The sequence below is a fragment of the Trachemys scripta genome, chromosome 9 (genome assembly GCF_013100865.1).
Source record: "Trachemys scripta elegans isolate TJP31775 chromosome 9, CAS_Tse_1.0, whole genome shotgun sequence".
NCBI classification, from domain to species: domain Eukaryota; kingdom Metazoa; phylum Chordata; order Testudines; family Emydidae; genus Trachemys; species Trachemys scripta.
Genome location: NC_048306.1, coordinates 56,794,155 through 56,815,352, shown reverse-complemented (window position 1 = coordinate 56,815,352; position 21,198 = coordinate 56,794,155). Strand labels below are relative to the sequence as shown.

The 21,198-nt window shown below is 43.0% G+C and overlaps 1 protein-coding gene and 1 long non-coding RNA gene across 5 annotated transcripts in view; one reads left to right on the top strand and one right to left on the bottom strand.

The window, feature by feature from the left end:
- The first annotated feature begins 362 nt into the window (after positions 1–362).
- AMMECR1L (AMMECR1 like) lies at positions 363–20,966 on the top strand. 4 transcript variants are annotated; one of them, XM_034782058.1, is made up of 8 exons: positions 364–637; positions 2,084–2,190; positions 4,445–4,889; positions 9,920–10,030; positions 10,622–10,736; positions 11,506–11,596; positions 12,608–12,704; positions 17,460–20,966. In XM_034782058.1, the coding sequence occupies exons 3-8, from the start codon at positions 4,483–4,485 to the stop codon at positions 17,569–17,571; spliced, it is 933 nt and encodes a 310-aa protein (XP_034637949.1). In that variant the 5' UTR covers positions 364–637; positions 2,084–2,190; positions 4,445–4,482; the 3' UTR covers positions 17,572–20,966. The 4 variants fall into 4 exon arrangements, with proteins under 4 accessions (XP_034637952.1, XP_034637949.1, XP_034637951.1 ...); XM_034782061.1 differs by lacking the exon at positions 11,506–11,596 and having other exon boundaries at positions 363–637; positions 10,622–10,746; XM_034782060.1 differs by lacking the exon at positions 2,084–2,190.
- LOC117883086 overlaps positions 6,177–21,198 on the bottom strand; it is a 41,168-nt gene continuing 26,146 nt past the window's right edge. The window contains exon 3 of the long non-coding RNA XR_004647180.1: positions 6,177–8,520. This is a non-coding gene — a long non-coding RNA (uncharacterized LOC117883086). The remainder of the gene's footprint in view (positions 8,521–21,198) is intronic.

Below are 21,198 nucleotides of genomic sequence, written 5' to 3'. Positions count from 1 at the left end.
AGACACCACTGCCCACCCTCAGTTCTAGTGCGCATGCCCTTCTCCGCCCCCAAACGCGCGCCTTCCTCCGACCGTGTCCATTATCCAATGAAAGAGCAGAATTCACACCGCGTGAGTCAGGCCCTTCCATCAGCCAATGGCCCAAGCCAACGGTTCACACTGGATGGGGAGGAGGAAAAGCCATTTTAACTCATTATTATTAGAAGAGTCACGTGCCTCTGGCGAGGTCACATGATGCAAAGCGGAAATATTTGGCATCTATGGTTTCTTTGTGAAAGACTATCCCTTCTTCTCTATGGTCGGGCCAAGGCCGCGGGGCCGATGGGAGACTGGCGGACTGTGCACATTCTTCCCCTATTACCTCACTGTCAGGGAGGAGGCTTCTGGGATAGGGGAGGACCTGGGTGCTGCCTCGCTCCCTTCCAGTCCTCCAGCCCCTCTGCACGGCGGCTTGGGGAATTCTTCGCCCCGGCTTCGCTGTGCGGCCCCCCCCGCCCCGCCGGGCCCGCTTCTCCGGGGAGCCCCTGCCCAGCCCATGGCTCCATGAAGCGGGAGGAGGCGGCGGAGGGGAGGCAGCGGCGGCGGCTGGGCTGAGACGGCAGAGAAGCCGCGTCCGGCGCCGGGGCCGGAGGAGAAGGTGGGAAAGTCCCCGGCGAGGCCCCCACCCACCGCGGCCTCTGCGCTTGGGGGAGCCGGGCCCCCTCCCGGTGCGCGGGGCTGTGGAGGTTAAATCCCCGCCCTAAGCCGGGACGCGGGGGGGTGTCTCTGTGCAGCCCCGCGCGCCCCCGTCCCGGAAAGTTTAGCGGCCTCGGGCGCCGCCTGTTGGCGAGAAGCTGCCTCGCTGCCCCCGCCCCGGTCATCTCCTGCCCCATCACCTGGCCAGTCACCTTCCTCCCCTAGCCCCCTCTGGCCACTTCCTGCCCTCCCAGTTGGTCACCTGCTGCTGCCCCATTAGCCCCTCCCCTGTCATCTCCTTTCCCACCCTGGTCACCTGCCCGGTCACCTATTTTTCCCACTCCCTCCCCGGTCACCTTCTGCCCACTCATCTCTCTCCTTCCCCCCTCCCCCCTATATCAGTTGCCCCATTACCTGCCACCAGCCCTCACTGGCCACTTCTTGCCCTCCCTGCTGGTCACCTTCTGCTGCCCAACCAGCCTCTCCCCTGTCTCCTCCTTCCCCCCACCTTACATCACTTGCTGTTCTATCATCTCCTTTACCCATCCCCCAGTCACTTGCTTCCCTATCACCTCCTTTCCCCTGGCCTTACATCTTCTGCCCCCGCCCGGTCACCTCTTGCTTTCTTCCCCATCTGGTCATCTCTTGTCCCATCACCTGCCCAGTCACCTTCCTTCCCTTAGGCCCCACTAGCCACTTCTTGCCCTCCTAACTGATCACCTGCTGTCCCCATCATTCCCCGCCTGGTCATCTCCAACCACCTAAACCCCCACACCTCCTGCTTCCTCCCCACTTGCCCAGTCAACTCTTTCCCTCCCCCACATGTGCTATATTGCCTCTTAGGCCAACTTCTCCCCTGCCAGTTCCTCCTGCCTGTCTCACTGCACGTGCACTGTCACCTGCTCCATCTCCACCCTACCCCTGCCAGTCCTTGCAGATTCCCCATGTTTTATGTCTTGGGGTATTTAGAGTAATTGGAGTTTATTGAAAGCACCTGGTTGCTCTATGTCTGTCGTGCCCTTTCCTGAGGGGTGGGAAGGCAGTTCCTGGTCCAGGGCAGAGTTTAACTAAGGTGAAATGCTGTCTGATATTGTATCAAAAACAGTGCCTCCACTAAAGCATCTGTTCATTGCATGCTGACTTCTGCATGAGTTTATATTATACCCAGACAGCAGCATATGCAAGAGGTCCAGGGAACATGGTGATTGATAGATACCCCGCCTTTGTTAGCGACTTCACCTGATCCATCTCTTCCCATATATCGGCTAGGCCTGGTAGTTAGGAGTGGACTCCTGTCCAGTCTCTAGCTTCCATTAATCCTTTTGTACAATTCTTGTCTTCATGTAATGACCTTTTTATAACTTCAGCCTCATCTGTAACACACAATCCCTGAAATCCTCCCTTTCAGATTTGGGGAATAGGAATGGGACCTGAGAAAAGAGAATTCATTCCTGATATTAAGTAGCTTCCCCCACACGCTGCTGCTCTCTTGGCAATACAAGTTTTCTGCTTTCAGTAAGTATGACCTCATGCTAATACAACAAGATAGTAAGCTCCTATTTCTTTGCACTAACCTATATTCGTAGCACAAAGAGAAACAATATGCCAACACCCCAAAGTTGCCTTCCTGGATAAACAGAAAGTGCTTTCATGTTTTGTCAACTCTGCATCATAAACTAACGTGGCAGGATGACCAAATGTTGTGCTTTTAAGGGATATGTTGTTTAAATGGCTGGAAACGCCAAGATTCTAGTGCCCAATCTCTGAAACAAGGGTTTCTTGAGCATGCACTGTTAGTCTTGCTGCTGCTCTCAAAAGATGTAGTCTAATATGTAAATGGGGCAGGGTATATATGTGGTGAATTTAAGAGTGATAAAGCGAGAGCTATGTGGTGTGACTTGGTTCATTTGTATTACACTAGTATCCAGATTGAGGCTCCTTGGTGCATTACAAACACATTAAAAGGCGGCTCCTGCTTTGAAGAAAGCTAGTGCCTTTATCTCTACTCAGTCAAATTCTAGATTAGGTCACAAATGAAAATAATCTTGGTATCACTCTAGTCTTCATTTGTTCACAAAGCAATTGGGGAGGATGAGTGGTCACTGCTCAAAACCAAACTTGGACTGCGACATTGGGCTGTTGCAGGTCAGGATGGAGGTGTATTGGCATAGTTGTATGGGAAAGATAACACATCACATACCTGTGCAATTTAATTAAACACTTTAAGCAGAAGTAGTCCACAGAGAGAGAGAACAACTCACAAACATCCCGAACCAATCGTGTTCCATTTTGGGATAGCACAACAGTCCTGTAGCAGCTAAAATATCTCTTTAGAACTTAAATTGTTCTTGGTTGTAGGAGAGGGAAAGGGAATTTCCCTGAAAAAACAGTCTAATCAGCTATGTACCAAATTGGTTCTTTTCCTCCCAGCCTGTGTGTGTGCACTCATTTCACCCACCACTTGAATATTTGGAAATTGGAAGAATGGTCCAGTGGTCAAAGCATTGGCCTGTCAAACAGAGACCTGGGTTTGATTCTGACTCTGCTACACTTCCTTTTTGACCTTGGGTAAATCACTTAGACTTTCCATGCCTTAGTTCCCCATTGTGAAAACTGGGGCTGATACTTCCCTATCTCACAGGGTGTTGTGAGGATAAACACATTAAAATTTGATATGTTTGGATATTATGGTGATGGGACCATGTACTTATCTACATAGATTCTTATTCCCCCACACTCAGTCCTCACCCTTGTGCATGCTGACCCTCAATCATTTCCTGACCCTCTTGCACAGGAGCCCAATCTCTTTGCCTACATTCAGTCTGCTCCTTCCTGGGGTGCATGAGCCTGCACTCAGTTTTTCCTCCCTACATCTTGTGAGTGTACGAGTGTTTTCTTCTGCACCCCCACCACATCCTCTGACCATGGTAAATTCTACCTCCTCCCCCATGGCTGATATTCCATTTCCTTCTCTTATGCTGGGTATACACTGTGCTTAAAGCTACTCCCTACCTGGTACATATCCACCTATAGTCTTTCCTATCCATGAGCCCTGGTTTGAGTCTGTATTGCTGGCATTTGATGTGTGCAAACATTATCAGCTTCCTTTAGCTGGTGGTTCTAGTCCTGGTGTGGCTGTGCTGGAGTCTGCAGTAATGGCTTTTTTTTATAAAACATCAGTTTATGGTGGCAGTTTCCTTTTCTTCTTGACACATATTGACCAGGCCTGAGTTGAATCAAGGGGAGGAAAGCCAACAGCCTGGCATTCAAGAGACTTGCGAGAAAAGATCTGTGGACCACATCCTTTAGGAGAGTGGGGGAGGGGGAACCCACCACATGCAGGGCTAACAGCCATTTAGGGAGAGGCAGTAGCCGGTAGGTGAAAGAATGATCCCCAAGGGAATGAAGGGAGCCAAGTGGGATGTGACTAGAGTCCTAGCATTTTTTTTCTATTTCACTTCCTGCTTGGAGGCCAAATGATTTTTCTTGTATTGATTTTCCTACTTTTATTTTTAAAATATACAGTAAGCCTCGCCAATCATGTTATTAGTGTGATCAGGTGGAGATAGTGGTTTATGTACACTGCCACTCTGCACTGAAACGCCTACTCTCTGTACAATGATTTGGGTGTTGTTTTGTATCTATAAGTGTGTTGCTCTGTCATTTCCCCCCCAAAAAATGAACCTGTCTAATATCTCAATAGGGGAGAGGAAGACACTCTTGCTTTTTTACCTAGTGTAACAATCTTTTATATTGCTTTTTTTGCCAGGGTTCTGCAGTGCTCCAGGCAGCAAGTGCTGAATCAGGATGGGAAAAAGACGCTGTGTTCCTCCACTTGAGCCCAAGTTGGCAGCAGGCTGTTGTGGGGTAAAGAAACCCAAATTGTCTGGGAGTGGAACACACAGTCACGGGAATCAGGCTACAACTGTGCCAGGCTCAAGTTCGGGTCCTCTTCAGAACCACCAGCATGCAGATGGGAGCAATGGAAGGGAGAACATATCTGACTTAACTTTGGGCCCTGCAAATTCCCCAATTACTCGAATGAATCCCACTTCAGGAGCTCTGAGCCCCCTTTCTCGGTCTAACGGAACTGCCAACAGTACCAAGAACCTTGTAGTGACAGCAGAGATGTGCTGCTACTGCTTTGACGTACTCTACTGTCATCTCTATGGTTTCCCTCAGCCACGACTTCCTCGATTTACCAATGATCCCTAGTGAGTAAACCCGTATGTGCAGGAAGAAACCTGACAGTCCAGCACCCAGGGCTCTGACTTGGTGGGGAGGGAGAAGGGATCTTTGGAAAACAGGCAAACTAGTGTTCAGGAATACAAGGGGGTTATTGTGCTGCTTGTAGGATGATCTAAAATCAAAACCAAAAAGATTGACCATAAGTAGGGAGTAAAACTCGTATCTGATTTGTTTTGGACATAAGTAGGCATTTAGGGAATGACATTTCCATTTGTCACACTAATAGAAGGCAAATGTTAAACTTGGAAACTCTCTGTGGGAAGAGCAATAGGCTTACCCAGAAGCTTCAGCTCCCTATCTAATGGGCTAGATAATGCAATATATCCCTTACCAAGATGTACAATCCCAGTTTACGATAAAGCATCCCAACTTCCCTCTACTGTGATTTGATTCCTCACTGAAAGAACTTAATTATACAGTAATATCACCCTCATTAAAGCACAATGCAGCTTTAACTTGTATAATGCCTTTCATGGAAACTGTACAAAAGGGTTAAAATAGAGTAAGAGAAACAGAAGTGGTATGGAGCTTTTCAGAAGACATTTAAAATAAGATGGTAAGTTTGAGGGTGGGGTAGGGAGCCAACATCGTGTGGCAGGTACTGCAGTGAAACCAACCTTCATGCCTATCATGCTGATTTTGTGAAGGGATGAGGCTGCTGCTTGGTGAGTGGTAGGAGAATAGACTGTGTCAGAAGTAGGTTGAAGCAAGTCAGTGGAAGGTTATTGAAAACAAGGGATCCATCCTGAAATAAAGGATGAGCCAGTTGAAGTTGGTTGAGGATTGGGTGAGACAATGGTGATTCTTTGTATGTGTAAGAGGATGGGCAAGAGAATTGCAATAGTCAGTGAGATAATGAAGATTTGGAGGAATCAAAGTAATGGTGTAAATGGGCAATGTTGTGGAGATGGTGTTAGGCAGATATGCAGCTATAGAAGAGGTGGAGAGTCCTGATTCAGGGATGACACCAAGGTTATGAACAAAGAAGGTGTCTAAGAGAAAAAGACAGGAGATGGTTTAGTTCTGTGAGGATACTCCTCAAGCATTTCCATCTGTGAGGTTTAGCTGAGGAAGTTGAGAGGAACCCCAAGGTTACTTAGTCAAGGCAAGCAGAGCGCATGGATGACAAGACATTACAGGTGTCAAATCTGACAAAGAAGCAGATAGAAAAGAACAGTGGGCTGAGAATTCATCTCTGTGGGAATCCTTAAAGAGGGGGTGTGGCACAGATGAGTCACCACCAAAAGTGGATAAAAATAAATTGCTTTAATTTTTAATGTTAATTTACATTAATGTAAAATTTATGTAAAAGTACCCATTCACCTTTGTCAATAGCTAAGCCTGTTAGACTTATTAAATAGACTGGATGCCTCCACCCCCATTCCGTTATCAATATGTGGCATCCACATGACATAGGTTGTGTATCTGTGCAGTTGTCATCACATAAGGATTCTGGCTGCATACTGTACTCTAATGCACTATAAATACATTTGAGCAGAGAAATGGTCTAGGCTAGACTATAAAATAGTTGCTGGTAATATCCAAATCTAAATATTTCCTTGTCATTCCCTGGGATCTCAGGGTTTCTTTTAGAAAAGTATATATTAATCTGCTCATTGTTTGGTGCTTGCTGCTTGGAATAGGAAGATGAGCTGTATTGTTTTGTCTATTCCCAAGTCAATAATGCAACTTTATTTTGTATAACCTCTTTCACACAAACTCTGTTACAGAACACTTTAGAGTTAAAAGGCACTGTTCAGCTGACTAATTTTAAATAATTCAAGTTTTTGATAGTACATCTTGTTCTTAAAATTGCTCTTTTTTAATAAGGGTTTTTCTGTTCCTAAGGTGATACTTATAAAGATCCTAAAAAGAGCAGAACATCACATCTGTGGGCCTATCTCCTCCTTCCCCTTACTCAGTGCAAGTGCTTGCTTGCTATTCCTTCCGGGGCTTTGGAGCGGAGCCTGGAGCGGGAGTGTGGAGCAGTGGAGTTGCAGGTTTTTGCCTGGAGCTTGCTCCGGAGCACAACTCCAAAGCCCTGGCTTTGCTGCTACTAGCAAACGCTCTCTCTCAGGCCCTTCAGAAGAGCATGGGCATAGGTTCCCTCTATGGGATGATGTTGCCATGCTGGGGCATGAGACAGAAGTGTAATAGACTATATAAAACCAAGTGGTGTCAAGTGCTCAAAGCAATTAGACTAAAAACACAGAAGTAATTTGCAATGGTGTCCTTTTCACTCTGTTAACTTATAATTAAGAGGTATAGACAAGAGACAAAGGTATGCACTAATAGTGACCAGGTCACGTGGACAGACAGGTATGCTAGACAAACGGTAAAGTAGATGTCCTTGTTATAAAATGAAAAATTAGGAAACCAACAAGAATACCATAATCAAGTTCCTAGTTTGCTAATTAGTGAAGCCTAACTATATTTTGTCTGTCCTCTGGTACCAGGATACTTTTACCAAATTATATCCTTTTTCAGCATCAGCATTATTTTAAGAAGTTTTGAACAAAGCAATGTGAATGTACTAAAAACATGCACAATTGATTTTGGCGGTACAGCATCAGGTATGCTGGTCTTCTAAAAATTGACACCATTCTGAATTCAACTATCCTGTCCTCTGTGATTATATTTCCATCATATTGATGAAAAAAAGCCACAATGCAGGTTCATTGAAAACATAGATTTTGGGTAGAAATATGCATCTTCAATTTCAATCCTAGAAAAGACGGAACTAACTCAGAATTATGTTCCATCAACCATGGAGCCTCTCCCTCTTTTTCTGGGCTCAACCTGTGACCTTTCTCTTTGGGATCAGTGTCATGTTAGCTAAGTAAAGGAAGGGTTCCAGAGCGTTTCTGATTTGTTTATTTTTTTTTAATTTGTCCTTGTGCGGTTCCAGTATTCACTAGATCAAGCCAAATTTCCACTGAGTCTGTGGCAGTAAGGTCATCAGCCTGTAGTCTGTTAAATTCCTCAGACATCTCTTTTTGCAAGTTTAGTACCTCTCTATAGAGTCTGTTATGTGAAATGTGTATTATGTTTTTCCACATGCTCGTTGCCAGTTTCAGTATGCAGTATCTGGATGGAAATGTAGAGATGCATTCTCCTGAGAGTTCCACCAAGCATTGCTCAAACCATCAATCCTGTGTTTCTTTGCATTCAACCAGGTTGCTAATGGTTGTGGAAGAATTTTTCAACCTCCTGTTTGGGCAGATTATTCCACAATTGCCACTTGAGTCTTTCTTGCTCCTTCCTCTGGAACTGTGTCTGGTACTGGCCACCGTCAGTGGTAGGATACTGAACTAATGGTGACTGACTTCTCTGATCCAATATGGCAATTCCATTGTTGCTCAGGGATGTTATTGGGTGTTGCTTTCCTCATTGGATTTTAAATAGTGTTTTAAACACCTGTACATCAGAAGTTTACATGACTGTACTTGAGAAGTGCTCACAATTTCATTTATTTTTGTTCCCTAAGCAAAACATTATGGTGGTTTTGGTAATTGAAAATGTCTCACTTGGAGGATCAACAGATTCATCAGGATTCTGCTCTTCCACTTCAGTAGACAACGTTTCTTCCAACGGCACCTTTTGAAAAATTAAAAAAAAAAAACAATTTTCTGCATTTTTTGATATGAGAATGAATCCTTTTTAACTTTATTCATTCACAACTCTTGACAGTGTTTAGATTTTTCTTTAGAAAAATTGCTTTCATTATTTCAGTCCATACTCTTCTCTTCCACCATTTTTCATCTTTAGACATATTCAATCTGAGAAATTCGTACACTGATGTTTAGTATCAACTAATCACTTGTTCTGAAACATTAGTTTAACGCCTTTCTCATTTATTCTGGTTAGAATTAAAAGTGACCGATTGAATTCAATACTGTGAAGCCTGGAAAAATAAGGTTAGCTACCCAGCTTTATGTGTAGCTCCACATTATCAGATGCCCTGCCCAACTTTCTAGAAGTTTATAGATTCTAGCAAACCCCTAACAGTTCACGACCTTATACCTCCTCTCAGCCCTTCAAAAAAACTTTCCCTTCTCCCAACAGCTAATGAGACTATTCCACCCACTAATCACAACCTCCTCTCCAGCCACCAATGACTCCACCCATTTCTGTTCCTCTTCCCCCTGCAGGCTTCCCATCTGGGCCTACTGAGAAACAAGAAAGGTATAATGAAAACCTTGACAATCTCATCATCATTTTCCTGTTCTAAAAAAGTTAGGAGTTAATTTATTCACAGATTGAAATTAGAGCCTACTGTTTCTCATATCAACCCCCCCACCCCCAAAAAAATAAATTAATTAAAAAAACTCCCTGCAAATATGTTCATATAAATTCTTGGGGGGGAAAGGTGTGAAAAATTGCAATAAAACTGTGTAAGAGGGTGGGATGATGTAGTATTTTGTTTTTGTTCAGTCAAGAATGTCTGTTCAGCAGGAGAGAATCTCCATAAATATAAATCAAATGAAACATAGGCAAAAGGAGTAATGAATAAAAATTTTCCTAGGGGATTTGATCCAGACGTCAGAACTTGGACATAACCCAGAAAAATCTAGGTTTGTTTTTTCCCTGAAGAAAAGCTTTTTTCACAACCCTAAGTGTGTGCTTTTTGTGCAGCGCTTTGGCGTCCTTCAGTTTTAAAGGCATGCTATAAATGTATAGGTGTTTGTTTCACCTATGTTAGTTTGTTGTGGATTTGTGTATAAACTAGTGGACAATACCAAGAATTCAGAGACTTGCACAGAGAGGCAGCCTATGGGGTTAAGCAACTCTGCTGCTCATGGGAAAAGGTGACAGATACTGATCTGTCTACAGATACTGAAAAGAGGTGGGAAATGCCTTTAACAAAAATTACTGGGTAACTGATGGCACACTGGTGCTTATCAGAGTTAGCACACACTTGCTTTTTCACACTTTGCTTGTCTCCCCCAAGGCTGGGATTCTTTGAGGCTAGTGTGTGTTTGTTTTGCCTTTTCAGTCCGCTTTTTGTGACGTGGAAGACGGGGCGAGACAAGCGGCTTCGTGGCTGCATTGGAACCTTCTCAGCCATGAATCTTCATTCAGGACTCAGGGAATACACATTAACCAGGTAATAACACTGAAAATGAAGTGATTCTGAGACCAACCTAATGTGCTAAAGACCTCTGTTTTTAAAGAGGATTCAACGCATCAGAGAAATTTTATTAGATTTATAAATCTGTATAATTTTATACATTTCATAATAAAAGAAACGTTCAGAACTGCACGATAGTTGAAAAAACGTGACATACCAGGGACCTTATGGACCATCTCTGCAACAGCTGAGTCTTCTGTTATCTGTGACATCTGGATTTTGCTTGACCTCTTAATTTTTTTAAAGGTAATTTCAAACTTATTTACATGCTGAATGTGCCCGCAGCCTGCACGTTTTGGTGGTTAATTCAGTTTCAGTTCTCTTGCCAAAGCGACTATTTCTTTACAAATCCAGAGAGGCTCTGTTGTATCTTCTAGTGAACCAAGTTGAGGTCTCTGGATACATAATATGAAGATAACAGGATAGGATTACTTACAATGTCTTCCACCTCTTGTGACTGGAGAAACTTTTCTGTAATCTCAGGCAGGTTTTAAATGTAATGACTCTGTGTGTCTGAAATGTTGATGCAGTGTTGGTTTTAGGCCATGTGTTTCTGTCCCTCTGTAGTGCACTTAAGGACAGCCGATTTCCCCCCCTGACCCGTGAGGAGCTGCCTAAACTTTTCTGCTCTGTCTCCCTCCTCACTAACTTTGAGGATGCCAGTGACTACCTGGACTGGGAGGTGAGAACAGGTGCATTTGGAACTCTGCATCACTCTCTCGTTCCATTCGGGTTCGGGTTAGTACATGGTAATGTGTCTCCTTCATTACAAGGGTGTATGGATGTTATAACTGGGCTCAGAGGAACTGGGGATGGAAAACAAGAGGAGACAGGAAAGAGACCAGTTAAATGATGGATGAATAGTCCTGTTGTGGTTGGGAAGGGATCTAATTGGGGGGTTAAGGGAGGTGAGGATGTGGCTGGTTTTATGGGAATCTAGAGACAATTTGGTGGAATATGAGGACATTAGGGATTAGAGGAAGATATCGTTTAGGTCCTAAGGAGCCAATCGGTGCCAGAATGCTAGGGAGACAGTACATGGAAATGCATTCGTTTTATAAGGAGAAATAAAGAAGAGGGACTTGCCAAAGTTTGTGGCTTGTGGGTGTAGTCTGCTGGTGTGACTCTTCCTCTACAGGAACTCATGGCCTGGCTGGCCCAGGAGAGGAGATGGGAAGCTCTTTGCCCTGTTAGAAGTCTGTGGCCTAGTTTGGCCCAGGAGAGGAGGCAGGAAGATTGGTTGTGCTGGCCTGGAAGAAGAGGCAGGGGGCCATTTGCCCATCTGGGGAAGCCTTTGGTTAGGCTGGCCTGGGAGAGAGAGAAGGTCCTTTACCATGGCAGGAATGTGGCCAGACTGGCACAGTGATGCATTGTGCTTTGATGAAGATAAGTCAGTCAGGGATTCAATCCCAGCAAATACCTCTCACTTGGCTTTTCATTTCCATTTGTAGGTTGGGATCCATGGGATCAGAATAGAGTTCATCAATGAGAAAGGTGTCAAACGTACAGCCACGTACTTACCTGAGGTTGCTAAGGAACAAGGTGGGTTTCAGATGGCTGCCATATATGGCAGTTCATCTTGTCACAGAAATGGCATATTTAAAGTTAAGGATTGTGGGTCTAGATTGCAATAGCTGTGAAAGGCCTTCCACTAGAGCCACAAACACCAAACATCATGTGGCTAATAGACACTCTACACCACTGCTGTCTGGCTTTCATCTGGCCCTTCTTCCCCTCCCATGTACACACACAATTGAGTCCTTTAGGGTGAAAAGGATCCTGGACTTAAGCAGTGGAGGATCTTGAAGTTTGGACCTTTCAGGTTTATTCAGCGTTGCATGTTTCCTCTTTCATGTTTCTCCCACCACCAAGGATATCTGCAGGCCACACAGCACCAGCACTCCAACAGGAGAGAGACTTTCTCCTCATTCTTGCTAATGTAGCTCCTCTAGATGAGGGCAGGAACCAGGCACCCTTTGAGCACAATTCCCACTCAACTAGCAATGGCCACCATTGTAACTGCACAAAATATTGCCTCCTTTCCTCCACATTGCAGAGTTGAGTTGTCACATCCTGCTGGTCCTGGGGTAAAAGACCAAGGTAGGAATTTTAATTCTGATCTCTCACACAGCAGTGCACTGTGTTGTCACTAGACCATCAGGCTGATCCAAATTCAACTCTATAAGAGCTAGGTATTATTTTAAGATTTAGACAACTAAACTTGAGCATGGAGAAATGGGTCAGCGGTCCATGCAGCAGTAGCAGGGCGGAGACCTTCCCAGAAGAACACTAAGCTGCTATATTACAGGAGTTACAGTTCCCCTAGGATTTTAGAAGGGTTGGAGTGTGTGTAGATAAGTGTGCAAGTATGAGACCATGCATGTCCAACTCACTCAGTGTGTTTATAAGGCTCAGTCTGTAACCTGCTGTATGTTCCGTTTTTTGTCAGCACTGGTTTTTCTGGTTTTCTACAGCCCTGTTTGTCTCTTCCTTTTCTTTACAATGCGGCTGTATACTAAAATAATAATCCCCCTTGCTGTTACTTCTCAACAGACTGGGATCAGATCCAGACCATAGACTCCTTGCTCAGGAAAGGTGGATTTAAGGCTCCGATTACCAATGACTTTAGGAAAACAATTAAACTCACCAGGTAAGCTAACAGCTTTGTAGTTTTAACTTAATCAGATAGTATATTATTGGTTTCAAAAACAATCCGTTTTCTGCTTGCCTTTGATACCAATATTGACATGCCACGTTCAGATGAGAGGTGTAGGTTGAAGGCCAGCATCGTAAATGTTATACATGAGGTAGAGAGTTTATATTGCAACACAGTATAACATGTTCAGTTCATGCAGAAGTTATGGAGCTGGGCACCTGCAAGTGAGCAAATTCCAAATGAAATTTTACCGCCTCTAAATTTACTTGACATTTATCAAGGTGAAAGATTAAAAGAAGTAGAAGTCACTAAGCTAACATAAGGTAGATGCAAAAAGAACGAGGAATACTTGTGGCACTTAGATTCTAACAAATGTATTTAAGCATAAGCTTTCATGGGTTAAAACCCACTTCATTGGATGCATGCAGTGGAAAATACAGTAGGAAGATTATATGTGTGTGTGTGTGTGTATATATATACACACACACAACATGAAAAAATGGGTGTTGCCATACCAACTATAATGAGCGTAACTCTGGTCTACAATTTTTGAGAAGTCGTCTGCTTCAGAGATAAAATGTGCTATTTATTATGTATTTCCATGTGCTGAGTTCAAATATGACAGTTAAAACAACTGATTGGCTACTGTTTCTAAGATATTTAAGTTTTTACATTTTATGTTTATGTATATTGTGTAGATAGTAGAGTTTTAATCATAAATTGTAAACCTAGGTCTTTTCATGTGTTTATGGTTGCTTTACATGATAATATTTCACCTGTCCTGTTCGTGTAACACTTTAAAAATCAGCAAAAGGGTTATATAAATAAAATTTATTATGAAACAAAAGGCAAAAAACTATTATGTACATAGTTTAGTCCTATTCAGTGTCTACTCGGCACTTCTTGGCTTGTCTCTTGTATTCATTAAATGGAGCATCTCTTGTCACTGTCCAGCAATAGTCTGCAAGCATTGATGGGCTCCATCTGCCCTGATAGCGTTTCTCCATTGTTGCAATGTCCTGGTGAAATCGCTCGCCGTGCTCGTCGCTCACTGCTCCGCAGTTCGGTGGAAAAAAATCTAGATGAGAGTGCAAAAAATGTATCTTTAGTGACATGTTGCAACCAAGGCTTTTGTATGCCTTGAGGAGGTTTTCCACCAACAACCTGTAGTTGTCTGCCTTGTTGTTTCCGAGAAAATTTATTGCCACTAACTGGAAGGCTTTCCATGCCATCTTTTCCTTGCCACGCAGTGCATGGTCAAATGCATCATCTCGAAGAAGTTCACGAATCTGAGGACCAACAAAGACACCTTCCTTTATCTTAGCTTCACTTAACCTTGGAAATTTTCCACGGAGGTACTTGAAAGCTGCTTGTGTTTTGTCAATGGCCTTGACAAAGTTCTTCATCAGACCCAGCTTGATGTGTAAGGGTGGTAACAAAATCTTCCTTGATTGAACAAGTGGGGGATGCTGAACACTTTTCCTCCCAGGCTCCAATGACTGTCGGAGTGGCCAATCTTTCTTGATGTGGTGGGAATCTCTTGCACGACTATCCCATTTGCAGAGAAAACAGCATTACTTTGTGTATCCAGTCTGCAGACCAAGCAAGAGAGCAACAACCTTCAAATCGCCACAAAGCTGCCACTGATATTGGTCCTAGTTTATGCACCTCAAAAGTTGTTTCATGTTGTCATAGGTTTCCTTCATATGGACTGCATGACCAACTGGAATTGATGGCAAAACATTGCCATTAGGCAGTAAAACAGTTTAAGACTCGTCTTCAATGAATCAGTGACCAGTCTCCACTCATCTGGATCGTGAACAAGGGCTGCCATCACACTATCGATGTTGTTACAGGCTACAAGATCACCTTCCATGAAGACGAATGGGACAAGATCCTTTTGACGGTCACGGAACATGGAAACCCTAACATCACCTGCCAGGAGATTCCACTGCTGTAGTCTGGAGCCCAACAGCTCTGCCTTACTCTTGGGTAGTTCCAATCCCTGACAAGGTTATTCAGTTCACCTTGTGTTATGAGGTGTGGTTCAGAGGAGGAGGATGGGAGAAAATGTGGGTCCTGTGACATTGATGGTTCAGGACCAGAAGTTTCATCCTCTTCCTCGTCTGACTCAAGTGAGAATGATTCTGGTGCATCAGGAACCGGCAGTCCTTCTCCGTGGGGTACTGGGCGTATAGCTGATGGAATGTTTGGATAATGCACAGTCCACTTTTTCTTCTTTGACACACCTTTCCCAACTGGAGGCACCATGCAGAAGTAACAATTGCTGGTATGATCTGTTGGCTCAATCCAAATCATTGGCATTGCAAAAGGCATAATTTCCTTTTCCTGTTCAACCACTGGCGAAGATTTGTTGCACAAGTGTTGCAGCGTATGTGTGGGGCCCACCTCTTGTCCTGATCTCCAATTTTGCAGCCAAAATAAAGGTGATAGGCTTTCTTAACCATAGTAGTTATACTGCGCTTTTGTGATGCAAAAGTCACTTCACCACAAACATAGCAGAAGTTATCTGCACTGTTCACACAAGTACGAGGCATCTCTGCTCACTTTGGCTAAACAGAAATGTGTCCCTTTGCAAAATCAAACAGTGACAAATAAGAGAGCACAACACTGTATGATTTCTAGAGTTGATATAGGGCAATTTGTTCAGCAGAGTGATGTAAGCTTCATTATGATTGCATCATCCGTGACTTCTAGGAATAACATGATGCAATTCATACCATGTATGACGCAATACCAGCTTCAGATTGCATCATTCATTGTTTTGCCTAAAAAGCAAGTACTGTCCAAACCCAGTCATAGATTTATTCATAGATCCAGTCAAAGATGTATTTTAGTCATTTCTGGTTTAAATTGAGATCCCTTCCCTTTATAACTCACTTATCCTTCGCCATTCCCAAGTCAAGGGTCGTATATACTGACCCAATAGCATATCTTGAAAACTAGAGCCGATCAACAATTTTAAGCATCATTTTCGTTCTCAGTGACCCAGAATTAGTAAAGTTTGACTACATTTATTTCAGAAGCATTTTGGCTGTAGAGCAGTGTAATCAGTTACGGTGGGCTATTGTCAGCAGGAGGAAAAAAAAACTTTTGTAGTGATAAACAGGATGGCCCATTTCCAACAATTGACTAGAAGACGTGAGTAACAGTAGGGGGAATAGTTCTATTTTGTGTTGCATCTGAAGAAGTGAGGTTTTTACCCACGAAAGCTTATGCCCAAATAAATCTTTTAGTCTTTAAGGTGCCACCAGACTCCTTGTTGTTTTTGTACATACAGACTAACACGGCTACCCCCTGATACTTGACTACTTTGTGTAATGACCCATCCACTTCCAGTCTTTATTCAAGCCTAATTTAATCATGTCTAGTTTGCAAATTAATTCTAATTCAGCAGTTTCTTGTTGGAGTCTGTTTTTGAAGGTTTTTTTGTCCATATATTACTCAATAGGATGGCATATCTGTAAGGAAGGTAAAGCTCTTTTACAGTGGAACCAGCCTTAAAGTAGGCTGGTTTTCAGGCTTGCCCACCTATCCATGCTCCCAACTGCACTGTTGGTTGTATTCCCTTTGTGTCTGCTAGGAGGAAGCAGTGTCTGCAGGATATGGTTTTTTTGGGTAAAAATGGGGACATTCTGCTTCTTGTCAGCCCTTATCCCTAGAGCAAGGAAGTAGAAATGTGCTATAGTAACAAAGGAAGGGATTGGATGAAGATTCATTAACACCAGGGATAATATGGACTTGCCTTCAGCTGTTGTGTACAGATGTAAAATGGTGTGGATGGAAGCAAAGCCTTATCTATTGTAGAAATTCACAAGTTTCCCAAAATGGACCCTCAGATTTTTTGGATTCTGATGGTGGAACATAGAGTAGCTATGTACACTCATCAGGAAACCCTCCTTTACTTTGAAGCTTTATTAGTCATTTCATAAATGTTTCAAGTATATTAAAAATTAAATTCACACCGGGGGTGAATAACACTTGAAAATACATTCTACTGTTTCCCTGAAAGTTTAACTCCTCTGCTTATGGCTTTTCTCAAAGCAAACATGCGTAATGAATGCAAACTAGCAGCTTGTTGCCAGTGTCCCGGACTACCACTTCCTGAAATGTGTAACTATGATTGTCTCAGGTCAGGCTCTGATGTTGAAATATGTGATGCTAAAACACCTAATGTGTGTGGAAAAGTGAGCTATCTAGAAGGACTTGCATGGTCTGATATAAACAGTATTCCGTTTATAGGCAACAAATATCTTTGTCAGTCACTGGTGCTAAACTAGCACAGGTCACTGGTGTCCTCTCTTGAATCATGGGCCAAAACTTACATGCTTGGATGACTTAAGTTAGGTACCTAAATTCATAGGTACCTGCATCAAAGTAGCCTGATTCTCAAAGGTGATGAGTACTCATTGACATCTGAGAGGTCTCACTGTTAAAAATCTGGTCATGTTGATCATGTGTCTAAATATTTGTTTAGGAACCTGATTTTAGGCACCCAACTTTGAAAAAATGTTGGGCATTGCTTATAGGATGGATGAAGCACTTCTTCAGTCTTTCACTCTAATCTCACAACTTACATTTTTTCAGGCACGGAGCCCATCTTGCTCTGTGTGAGGTTGCTCAACCGTTGTGATGCTACTTAAGTGAAGATAATAAGTACACACTTGATATTTTTGCTGATGAATATTGTACTGTAGTTACTTCCTGTTATTTCCTGTTTCCTCCCAGGTACCGCAGTGAGAAGGTGACAATCAGTTATGCAGAATATATGGCTTCCCGTCAGCATTGTTTCCAGAATGGCACTCTTCATGCCCCACCCCTCTACAATCATTACTCCTGACACACGGCTGCATGACCAGTCCCGCCCCCCAGTTGCCACCAACGGCTATGACATCATTGGGGCAGATGCCTCCTCTTCTTGGTCCAGTTACTTCTATTACTGCACCATTTTATGATGCTAGCTTCCGTTGCCAAGTCTGCCTTCCAGCTGACCTGGGGGGAATGATGTGAGTGTGACAGAACTTCAGGGGCCCAAGCCTTATCTCAGCCTTCCCTCAAAATGGGGGTTTAGTTGGATTGGGGCTCCATGACTAGGAATTGCAGTGAGGTGCAGAAGACCCCTGGGAGTGAAAGTGCCACTTCAGATTGCTCTGTCCTTGTATGTCCTACGTTCTGGAAACTTGAATTGTTAATTATGAAAGCCCCCCAGATCAAGTAGGAGCGTTCCTCTGGCAGTCTGGGCAACGGAGTCCAACAAAACATTTTTAGGTTATTTTAAATTCTTTTTTTAATCTCTGGTATTTGTTGTGTATCAAGAGCTGATTACAGTCCCCAAACATCACAGGTGGACATCATGTTAAGGGGAGGGTTGAACATCTGGATAGCACCCCCCCCCTCCTGGATGGAAACCATTTAAAGATGTGAACACCCTTTGGATGGTATTACAAATGAAACCATTGCTTAAACCCCAGAAGGCTTTAATTCTCAGATTCCACTGTCAGTTGAATTCTCCAGCCCTCTTCTTCTGGTTCATATTCAGTTTTCTGGTTTAAACCGTGTTTTATGATGTAGCCTGCTTTTGAACAGAAATGGTGAGGTACTTGAGTCTGCCTGGAAGATCTCCTCTCAATTACAACTAGGCTTCCTTACTGCCTTAGACACTGGTGGTAGAACCTACGATGGATTGGGGAATGGGAGGGGGCTCTTGCAGGGCATTGATTGCAGTCATACAAATGAATCTAGTGCCTGAAAGTTGTTTAAATCAAGCAAGCACTCTCGGAGACATTCCTTTCAACAGGACAGCCACTTTCTCTAGGGTGACTATTGATCTGATATGAAAGTTGTTGATGTTGCAGTTCAAGGCAGGTCTACAGAGTAAAGCTATGTAGGTTAGCTTGTAAGTCATTGTCTAACACAATTTAGTCATTGCCACACCAAGCAATTTTTTTTTAAATATCAGTTTTACTCAAACCCTATTAAATTCCTGTGCATTTTGTATTTCCTCACCCATCGCTGCTGATTACACAAGATATTTGCCACTAAATGGAAGCATCTTATCCAGTCTGCATACTCCTCCTACCCAAGTCACTGAATGATGTCCTCAATACTGGATTATGGCACCTCTAAATTAATCATCAGGGACTGTAAAATGATTATACAAGCTTCTTACAAATATCTTGGTAATAGGCAAGGATGGTCAAAGAAAACACAGATTAAGAACATAATGGACTAATGGATATTTGATTGCATATATCCTCTAAAATGTGTGGTAATGCTGGCTTTTTAAACAGTCTGATATTCCCAGCCAGAAATTTACACATGTTCTCTCCTTATGTGGGAAGTGGGTCTGTAAGAAACCTCAAAACTGTGCATGCTGTTCCTTCTAATTCCTCTGAAGAAGTGAACAAAACCCTGCAGTTTTGCTTGTCAGTGTCATGTTGTGCTGCTCTTGGGGAAATGTAGATGTGAGGAAAAGGAGGGGGTCCTATTTTGGATATCTGTGCAATATCGTCCCAGCCTTGCTTCTGTACTGGGTCATTCTTATGAATTGCCACATTTCCCTTGTGATGTAGATGAAACAAGTTTGAAGATGAAGGGATTGTTTCACGATTTCCTGCTGCTGAGAATAAATCAGTCTTGTTACAAACTAGAGTGATTTGTAATTACTCTCCTAGGTGCCGTGAACTGATGGGGGAGGGGGCAGGGTCCGGTCTGGACATACCATTCACCTCCACCATCAATCAGTACTGATACATAGGGCTACACTCATTACTGTTCAAGTGTTCTATGTTATAATTTGATTTTTAAAGATTTAAAAAAACAAAACAATTGGTGCTAAAACTTTACCCCTGAGCATGCTCAGTGAGACTGATCATGCAGGTATGTAGTGCCAGGCTGTTCACCCCTGGGCACACTAGTGAGACAGGTCATGCAGGCGTATAGTGCCTGGTTACACGACTCTATAGTTTCTTTTTCAAATGTTTGCCCTGATCTGTGTCTTTAACAGTGTATTGTGTTCTCTGGATTGGATTGAATTTTAATAGAGGAGGGAGTGGGTTAGCTGCCATTTTAAGAACAGAACTTTAGGACTGAGTGACCTGGTTGCATTAGATTGAAGTGGGCTGAATGGCTCGGGAGTGGGGAAGCCTTACCCCTCCCACTTCCATCCCCCCCACCCAGTCTATAAATAAAAATGCCTCTGTTAAAGATGGACTGTGTTCTTATCTTGGTGCTGTGAGTGGAAGAGCAAGCAGACTCAAGAAATACCAGTCTGCTGTCTGAGAACTGGGCACTCTCCGAATCAGTCCCAAGTGGGGTCCAGTTAGAAATCAATTGAAAAGCATGCCAGTAATCACATCATCTCAGAAAAATCTCTGGCAGGGACAGTGGTTCTCAGGAAATAATCCCTTTTCTGGATCATTAGATGACAGGTATGTATAAGGATGAGACCAGTCTGAAAGAAAACATATGGCCTTTCAGTTGCCTAACAAGAAGTGGGCAACCAAAATAAATGTTGACCACTAGGATTAAAGATCATCTCTGCAGAGGTCCCTTCAGTTGCTGTAGAACTCAGCTGGATAGCAGGTAAAATCCCCTCTTCCGAGGGTCTCAGCAATAGTCAGATGGTTTGGATTTTGCTCATCCTTAGCTGAATGCCTTTTGGTCCAGAAGGGTTTATTCTCATGATAACCATCACTGGGAAGTTACCTTGCTGCAATTATGCATTGTCTTGTTTTACAGTAACTACAGGAGAATGTCTTTGATCACTGGAGATGTCAGTGTTAGAATGTTTCCACTGTGAGGTTCTTAAAAACTTGTTCATAATATTAAACATCCAATCTCTATAGAGGCCATTTCAGTCTGAAAAGTTTTATGGTCAAAATATCACATATAGCTACAGTTTATAAGAACAAAAAAGTCTAAGAAATCCTGAAAGTTCATTTTAACTTTGGGACAGGATTACCTGTTTTTCGTAATACGTTAACATCTGCAATCTTCACAGACGTAGTGCTGTTTTCTGTTTGTATTTCTGGAACCTACATGTTTCATTTTTTGGTTAATTTAATTTTATTTCCTTAAAGCAAGGAGACTTCTTTTGACATTCAGTGCAGAGATGTCAGACCAATTATTTGTATTACACTTGGTTGCCTCCTAGCTATATAACTTCTGAGTGTAAATCATTGAACTCTATCCTCTAATGAAGTATTGTAGAGAATAAATCATAATGGATAAAGATGCTTTTGTTCTGTCTCATCTTTTCTCTCTCTCTCTCTCTCTCTGAATCTTGAAGTAGAATAAGATGATATCTCACCTTGAAAGCTGAACATGTATGAATACAAGGTCTGCCAATGAACTTGAATTTCCAGTCTGTTTTTTTGGAGGAGGGTAATGAGCTGTCTGAGAGGAGACAGATTATCAAAGGAAGGAAGAAAGCAACATGAGATGTGTGAGGAAGTTTAAAAAAAAA

Bases quoted from the DNA above. Each gene is read 5' to 3' on its own strand.
- AMMECR1L (XM_034782060.1), top strand. From the start codon at position 4,483: ATGGGAAAAAGACGCTGTGTTCCTCCACTTGAGCCCAAGTTGGCAGCA. The intron at 10,031-10,621 runs GTAATAACACTG...GTCCCTCTGTAG, and splicing joins AGGGAATACACATTAACCAG to TGCACTTAAGGACAGCCGAT. The intron at 12,705-17,459 runs GTAAGCTAACAG...GTTTCCTCCCAG, and splicing joins AAAACAATTAAACTCACCAG to GTACCGCAGTGAGAAGGTGA.